At 32.1% G+C, this 8,927-nt stretch overlaps 1 protein-coding gene across 2 annotated transcripts; it reads right to left on the bottom strand.

Annotated features, from left to right (window-relative positions):
- Positions 1–665: 665 nt before the first annotated feature.
- LOC108482335 (protein yippee-like At4g27745) lies at positions 666–2,564 on the bottom strand. 2 transcript variants are annotated; one of them, XM_017785456.2, is made up of 3 exons: positions 2,441–2,564; positions 1,843–1,976; positions 666–1,154 (listed from the first exon to the last, which is right to left on the bottom strand). In XM_017785456.2, the coding sequence occupies exons 2-3, from the start codon at positions 1,933–1,935 to the stop codon at positions 927–929; spliced, it is 321 nt and encodes a 106-aa protein (XP_017640945.1). In that variant the 5' UTR covers positions 1,936–1,976; positions 2,441–2,564; the 3' UTR covers positions 666–926. The 2 variants fall into 2 exon arrangements, with proteins under 2 accessions (XP_017640945.1, XP_017640946.1); XM_017785457.2 differs by having other exon boundaries at positions 2,446–2,562.
- Positions 2,565–8,927: the final 6,363 nt, after the last annotated feature.

Here is an 8,927-nt window from a genome sequence, read left to right as displayed (position 1 = left end):
TATTTTTGAAATAATTAATAACACGTAATAATTTTCTAAATTTTTTTATTTAGATATTTTTACAAAGACACTAAACTAAAATATCAATACTGATGAAGAGAAAACAAAGTTATTTTCTTACAAATTCCATCATCTCCTTTCCCCTTCACTCGTGAACCATCTTCTCCAACCAACATAATTCTTGAAATAAAAGCCAAGCAAATTTGTTTTCAGTGGATTGAAGGGACTTTGTTTGTCGTTGCTTTTCAAAATGCTTTTGGGGTCAAATGTAAAAGCAATTTGCTTTACTTTTCGAAGAATATTTTTTTTACCTTAGATGAAAATTTTAGCCCGTATTTATAATACAATATATTTTATGTAATATATATTTAGTATACAATTATTTCTTTATTGAAATTTATTTCAATATTATATATTTAAATTTGTAATAGTTATATTTTAATATTTAAAATATAAATTATATATTCAAATTAAACACTACAACTAATATTAGTTTGTTAAAAATATTTAAAATTTATATTTAATATATCAAAATATTAATAATGAATTACAATAATTTTTTTATATTCTTATTAAAATATCATAAAATTAACGAATTTAAATATTATTTAAATATATATTACTTCACAATATCGTCAAGATTTGATCCAGAGTAATAATCAGAGTTCTTGTCCAACATCTAGATGGCATAAATTTAAACATTTTCATCTCTTCCCCTCTCCAACATTTAAAGAAAATTATTACATCATGCATTGAAATTTTGAAAAAAAGCATAAACAATAATCATAATGCAGAATGCTAGTGCAAAATAAGAGAGTAGTTGAGAATAATACCACAGATCTATTAACATGGGGAAATGGCAAGACATTAGGCATGGTGGTGGGAAACAATGACAACATTTCCAATTAGTAGAGAAATGAATGCTACTACCAATTCTCCTTAGCAATCTTTGCCTTCTCAAGTATAAATTTACCTTCCTTGTACTTCTGCGATGCCTCGTAAGCTCGCTCGTATTTCCAACCTAACAACTCACCGCAATCACCACAGTAAATATCCGCAACTGTGTGGAGACCCGTTATGAGATGCCTGTCTGCTTTTGCTCCTACTCTTATATTCATTGCATGCGAAAACAAAAATGCTCGCCCACTTCTTCCCTAACAACAAAACCAATGTACTTTACTCCCCTAAGCTCCAACACCAAATTTTCCAATATTATGGTTGAATCAAAGCATAATGAAGAAAACTCTTAAAAAACCTGACTTCACATATTTAGAATTTAATTTCTCACTTTTATTTCAAGCAATTTAGTTCCTTTATTTTCTGATTTAAAAATACATGTCTAATTATTGACAATGTTAAAATTCTTCATGTTATTTACACTTATTACAATATCATTTTTTTAATTACATGGTTACTGAGTATTTCTTTTATTTTAAAATATTATATCAAAAATTTAATAAAAATTTTTAACAACATTAAAAACTGAATTTAAATTTTAAGACTTGGAAAAAGTAAAAAAAAAATTAAATTCTTTGAAATAAAAATACAAGATTAAAATTTAAATATACCAACACTATTCCAGCCTATTTCTAACTACTTTATGAAGTGCTTCAATCCGATGATCATGGTTTTCATCTATGCTGAGAACTATAGTTACTATATCCGGATGACATAATTTCTCCTGAGTTTTTAGGATTCAATATTCATATCCCACACTCAATTCAACCAAATCCAAATAACATAGTCTCTCAGTTATGCAGAAATCTATGCCCAATATAAAAGGGAAACTACCAGTCTACTAAAATTTCGAAAAGACACATTCAGAACCTTGTAGTGCTGTACCTGAAAAGACTTGGAAATGATATCGTCGTGGAGAGAAACATGATTTCGACAATTATAGCAGCTGTACAATCGTGGACCCAAGGATTCAGCCATTGATCAACAATTTGGAGGCTTCGACACCCAGGAATTTAGACCTAAACAAGCTAACTTGATCAAAATTTGAAAAGATAGGGAGTCTTCACCCAAAAGTCTAAAACAGTGCAATTAAAGTATTTTTAAGAAATTAATTTAGGCATTTGCGTGCAAGATTAAACCACAGTAGACTGCAAGGAGAGAGAAGATACTATTAATTCGGATTAAAGAAATGGATCTGACAAAGACAGGATGGGTATTAATAACTACAATAAGAACAAAGCTACCCCATTTCAAGAAAAATAAACAAAAATGGATGAGGATCTGAGGTGTAAAATGAAAAGATGGTCCTTCTTTATTTATTTCCTCTTGAGTTTAAAATCTGAGAAATGTTCAAATTCTTTTCTTCAGAGTGTGAAAGAAAGCTAGAATTTTCAATAGTTACTCAAGATTCTTGAGAAATTATTTCTTATAATTAATTGCATTTGATCTGGATAATACAATTTCATTCGTAATTAACACTAACCTGACCTTTTAGAGCGACAGTGGGGCTTCATGGAAGAAAATGAAAAGGGAGGATTTCGATTTTTAAGATTTACTTGTTTCCTGAAAATATTCTCGAGTCAAACATAATTACACTTTGTAGTGTCATGTTGAAGAAAAGGGTCGCCATAGGTGACACGCGCGCCAACGTAAAGCGTGATATGCGCAACAAACGTTAGCTCCGGTTCGGTTTGATTTTGATTTTTAATTTGTTTGAATCGTTTATCCTAATTTGCTTAGGTTTGATTTGGTTGTTGATTTTTCACATTTATTTCTAGTTTTGAAATTTTAGATTTATTTTGATAGAATAAAATTTGTTTTAATTTTTAATATTATATTGTAAATTTTCAAAATATTTTTAAAAATAAATCTTTAAGAAATTTTAAAATTTTTCCTCTATTTTAAATATAAAATATTTATTCTATATAAATAAAAATAACATTAATTATATATTAAATACAAAGTAGAATTCAATTTGGTTTTGGGTAACAACAGTTTTTAAATTTGGATTCCATAAATTATCCAAACAATTTGGTTCGAGTTGATTTTTTGTTTTTTTATTTCTCAAACGTAACTAAATGGAATATTTTACTATGTTTTTTTTTAATAATCTCATTATAGGTTCTTATCATTTTTTTTTACGTGATACTTAGAACTACCCATAACCCCTCCCTAACCCATAAATAGGAGGATAATACGCTTCGGCACACTTAAACTCACGTCCTCTTATATTGGCAACAATGCCCACGCCTATCAAGCTAAGACTATTGTAGAGGCCCAATTTTGTCCGACCTAACAAAACCAAACAAACCAAAAGATCAAAAAAAAAAAACAAATAAACAAAAATAAAAACAAGTTCATTTATTAAAAGTCCAGTCCATTTACAAACCCAAATACTACCCAAATACAAAACCTAAATACCCAATTACCTAAGCCCAAGCCCAAATTCCCCAAACCTAAAATAGAAAACCTTAATTCCTTTAAGCCTCCAGCTATCGCCGCTCCTATGCCTTTGCCATTTTAGCAGGTGCACCGCATGAGGTTTGCCCTTATTTCACCGAAATGGTAAGGCGTTGCTTCTCAGCAGACGACAAAGAAACCTAAAGGTTTCATCATTTTTTTTCTAAGTTTTTTTTAGGGGGCATTGACCCCATATTCGGGTTCTACACAAAAAAAAAGGGTGTTAAAAGAAGACTTTTTTGGTGATCTCCGGCCATTGGAAGGGGCGGTCTCCGTTGCCAATGATCGGTGGCCACGGCGGAGACCCACCGTTCTTAAGGCCGGACGAAGAAGAGGGTTTCAAAGAAAAAACAGAGAGAATTTTTTTTAAAATTGAAACCAAATGATTTTTTTAGGATTTTTTAATTTATATAGGCCCTCGTTTTGGGCTTGGCTTCAAATGTCCAAAACAACCTCGTTTTGGCACAACCCGAAGATTCGACTCAAATAGCCCCAAGATCTAAGTGTTTTTTTAAAAGTTTGGAAAAATTGCTTCCTAGACCCTTCCGCTTTTTTCCTTTTTTTTTATTTCATCCTATACTCATTTTTTATTTATTTTATTTTCTTACATTTTGGTCCCTTGACCTACTGTTGACCTAGTGAGGGTGACACGTGTATCGGGGTTGGGAAAATAGCAACCTAGGTCCCTATACTTTTCTATTTTGTTTTGATTTAATCCTTTATTTTTTTTGTTTTCTTGCAATTTGAACTTTAAAAATTTTTAGGGTTTCAATTCAGTCCTTTATTTTTGGATTCAATCCCTTTGCTTTTTGTTATTTAAATTCTAGCATGTTTAATTTATTTTTTCCTTTAAATTATTTTATTTACATTTTACCTTCAAATTTCCGATTATTTCCTTTTGGTATTTTGTTTTAAAATGTTGATACCATTAATACTATAAAGTGCTTATTGTTGCTAATTAATATTATTCTTTGCTAAAATTTGCTCAAAAGTTAATAATATATGAACATAACTACGTCATTAACATGCCTTTTCACCATTATTATTAGTGAATAGTATTATTAATTGGATAAAATTTTCTTATGATTATTATTTTTTATCATAATGTGGTTATCTTATTTACTATTTATGTTTTTATTTTATCATAATTTTGCATTTGTCATCATATTGTAAATGTTGCTACATATATCCATTTGATATAATATGTTTGAATAGACTCACACATCACTTTAGTGTAATGCTGGTTTTCGCACAACACTTAAATAATTAAAACCGAGGCAGTGTTCTTTATTTGTGGATTTAGGAAGTTGTGTACCTAACTTAGGGGGTATGATTTATTCTTTGAACTGAAATAATCGAACGTCCTTATCTAATGTAAAAAAATAGGGTTTAAATTTAAGCAATGAGTATTCTTCTTTTCGATGATTTAAAATATAGTGCCCCCAACTTACGAGACATGACTTCTCGATCGACCCGAAATAAGAAAGCTTCCTCCATAAAGTTTAATATAGATATGACACTTTCAATGCCATCAAATCACATCATTTAAAAAGGGATAGCGTTTTAAATTCTCTTCGAATTATCAATTTTCAATGCTAAGACATCAAGTAATCAACTAGGTACCAATTTTTGGCGTTATGAGGGTGTTAATCCTTCCTTGTACGTAATCGACTCTCAAACTGATTTTCTAGATTTTGTTAGCCGAAAATTATCGTTTTAGTAAATTTGACCTTTTATTGAAATGATTAAGTTTCAAGGTGATCCAATCACACCTAATAAAAATGATTGGTGGAGACTTCGTTTTTATTTTAAAATAAAAGTCGAGCTATAAAAAAAAAGGGTTTTGACACCTTGGTGACTCCATCGAGTAATAATAAAAGAGTCAAGCTGCGAGTTGATTGCTTTTCGATTCTTTTTTTGGAAATTGAGAATTCGGTTTAATTTAATTTGTAGTCCTTTCTTGCATTTCATCATTCATTCATGTTCTTGCTTCGGTTGTAAAAAAATGTTTACGAATATTCTTGTTAATAATCTTGGGTCATTTTGATCTAGACATATGATCCTATTTTTTGTTAAGTTGAGGTTTAAGAATTAGTCTTTGTATGTTTTCACATATATTACATAATAATTGTTCTATTACGCCCTTCTTAAATGGGAGTGAGAAACTATTTCTTCCAAGAAGTCTTCACTTTCGTGTAGGATAGTGGATTGCTTTCGGGATATATTTGTACCTATGTTTTCGTGAGGTCTTCACCTCCGTAACAGACATAGGGAAATGTATTCCCCTGAACTGAACTAGATCCATATGAAAGCTTAATTGGTGAGGATTGAGGAATCTACAGGTTCGGATACCTTTACCTTAGAACCAAACTGCATCTAAGAGCCTGCCCTAAGAAGAACCATGTCAAACCTTTAGCCGTTACCTGAATAGATTACAAAGAAGAAATGTTTTAATTGTTTCTTTTCTTTGTATTCAAGCTTTATACAAAATATACTGACTTGTTTCATTTTGTTTTGACTGTAATTGTATTACATTTTCATTTTAGAAGAAATATGTTGATCCGTGTTTAGTTGCTAAATAGAGAGTTTGTCATGGAAAAAGGTGTTTCTTGATAAAGTGGTAGTATTCGTTTTATGTAAAGAAACTTATTTTCTAGTAAAGTTGTTCTAATGGAATTGAACTAGAATCAGTGTCTTTTTGCATGCATATTTTTCATTCATTACATGCATTAAATTTCATGAAAACCAAAGCGTGCCAAGTCTAAAACTCTAATATAGAGTTTGATAGACAACAAAGAGTTGGAATTCTTTGAAGATATCGAAGGTTTGGAGGGGAAAGATGTTTGTACCTCTAAAGAGGGAACTGAATAAGAGAACCTATCAAGAATTTGTTCCTATATCCTCAGAAGTGTTCTGAACAGCTAGACTGTGGAGGAGATCCCTGTAGTTTTTAGGACCATTTTAGAGTAATATTTAGAACATACCTATGGCTCTGAGCCTGAGAACAATATATGGATCTTTTTGTGAAAAATGCAAATGTCCACAATTTTTTATTTCAATGAAAATAATGTATCTTTGTGTCCCACTGACAACTATTCTTCTATTTTTTTCATTTCATTCATTCTCATACCACACAGATAATTATTCTTAAATTTATTTATTCTTTGAGTTTTATTTTATTCCTTTTGATCAGGATGTGTCCAGAAGAACCTTAAGATTTTGAAGATGATCGAGATTGTAACTTGTCTCTTGATTTGTTAATGATAGTAAAGTAATACGAGAAACTGATTCTACCTCACAAAGAGTCAGTGGGAATTATGAACTTAGGGGATAAATAAGAAAAAAAGAGAGGTGAAAACCGGAACTTACATCACTGAAGAGACAAGGCGAGACCTAGTTGAATTGCTCCAAGAATTCAAAATGTCTTTGCATGGTCATATCAAGACATGATTGGTCTAAGTACTGATATCGTGGTACATAGGCTTCCAATAAAAGAAGAATGCAAGCCAGTTCAACAAAAACTTAGTAGGATGAGGTCAGACGTACTGTTGAAAATAAAAGAAGAGGTCAAGAAACAATTTGACGCAGGTTTCCTACAAATGGTCAAATATTCTGAGTGGGTAGCCAATATAGTCCCTGTCCCTAAAAAAGATGGAAAAGTATGAATATGTGTAGATTACAGGGATTTAAACAAAGCTAGCGCGAAGGATTATTTCCCATTGTCTCACATCGATACCCTAGTGGGCAACACGACAGGTCATTCACTGTTCTCCTTCATGGATGGTTTCTCTGGATACAATCAAATAAAGATACATTTTGAAGATATGGAGAAGACCACTTTCGTAACAATATGAGGAACATTTTGTTATAAAATGATGTCATTCCAACTGAAAAATGCGAGAGCAATGTATTAAAGAGGCACGATAACTTTGTTTCATGATATGATACACAAATAAATTAAGGTTTATGTAGATGATATGATCACTAAATCCCGAACAGAGAGCGAGCACGTGAAAATCTTGAGAAAATTATTTTTTAGGTTGAGAAAACTCTAGCTAAATTTGAATCTAGGAAAATGAACTTTCGGGGCCACGTCGGGTAAATTGCAGGGATTTGTAGTTAGCAAAACAGGGATTGAGATTGACCTAGATAAATTTAATGCTATACATGAGTTACCGCTGTCACGTACACAAAAAGAAGTTCGAGGTTTCTTAGGGAGATTAAATTACATTACCCGGTTCATTTCGTAACTAACTGAGAAATGTGACCTCATATTCCGTCTCCTTAAGAAACATGATCCAAATGTATGGGATGATGAATGCCAGAAGACTTCCAACAAGGTCAAACGCTACTTGTCCAGTACCCTAATACTGATGCCACCTAGCCCAGATAAACCACTGATATTGTACTTGGCAGTATTTAGAAATTCTACGGGATACGTACTTGCCAACATGATGAGTCAAGAAGGAAAGAAAGAGTGATATATTACCTCAGCAAGAAGTTCACTGAATGTGAGAGAATATATTTGCCAATTAAGAAGTTGTATTGTGCTTTAATTTGAACAACCCGGAGGCTAAGACAATACATGTTGTACCATACGACTTGGCTCATCTCGAAAATAGACCCTTTAAAGTACATGATGGAATCAACCGCATTGAATGAAAGAATGGCTCGATGATAAATTTTTCTCTCTGAATTTGATATACTCTATGTAAACCAAAAGGCAGTAAAAGAAAGTGCAATAGCAGATTTCCTAGCTAGCAGAACTCCAAAGAATTACAAGCCTTTAAATTTCAAATTTCAAAAATAAAGATCTAATGTATGTTGTGACCATTGAAAAAGGTGCTTTAGGAGAATATCCCTGGAAGTTGAATTCTGATGTCACCTCAAACGCTATGGGTAACGAAATTGGGGTAGTCTTGGTATCCAAAGACGGATATCATTATCCTTTCACCAATAAACTTGATTTTGATTACACAAATAACATGGCGGAATACGAAGCGTGCATCATGGGATTGAAAAAGTAGAGTAACTAAGGAATTGAAAAAGTGGATTACTTGACAAAGAGAAGCACCAGAGAAGTGAAGATTTAACGGGACCAGACAGAATTGGTCCACTTTTAAGGTCTTTATTTAATTCCCGTTACATGACAATGAGCAAAGAAGGGCAACTGTAGAGGCCCAATTTCGTCCAACCCAACAAAAACAAACAAACCAAAAGACCAAAAATAAAAAAAAATAAAGAAAAATAAAAACAAGTCCATTTATTAAAAGTCCAGCCCATTTACAAACCCAAATACAAAACCTAAATACCCAATTACCTCAGCCCAAACCAAATCCTCTAAACCTAAAATAGAGAACCCTAAGCCTCTAGTCGCTGTCGTCGTTTCTCTACCTTTTCCACGTCAGCAAACGTGCTGCCTGAAGTCTGCCCTTCTTTCACCGAAATGGCAAGGCGTGGCTCCCCAGCGCCTTTGACCTTGCCACGAATACCTGCAAAAAAAGAAAAAA

Source organism: Gossypium arboreum, chromosome 1 (genome assembly GCF_025698485.1).
Source record: "Gossypium arboreum isolate Shixiya-1 chromosome 1, ASM2569848v2, whole genome shotgun sequence".
Lineage (NCBI taxonomy): Eukaryota > Viridiplantae > Streptophyta > Magnoliopsida > Malvales > Malvaceae > Gossypium > Gossypium arboreum.
Note: the sequence above shows the minus strand (reverse complement) of the source record. Positions and strands in the feature narration are given on the sequence as shown.

Bases quoted from the DNA above. Each gene is read 5' to 3' on its own strand.
- LOC108482335 (XM_017785456.2), bottom strand. From the start codon at position 1,935: ATGGCTGAATCCTTGGGTCCACGATTGTACAGCTGCTATAATTGTCGA. The intron at 1,155-1,842 runs GTACAGCACTAC...TTTTGTTGTTAG, and splicing joins TCATTTCCAAGTCTTTTCAG to GGAAGAAGTGGGCGAGCATT.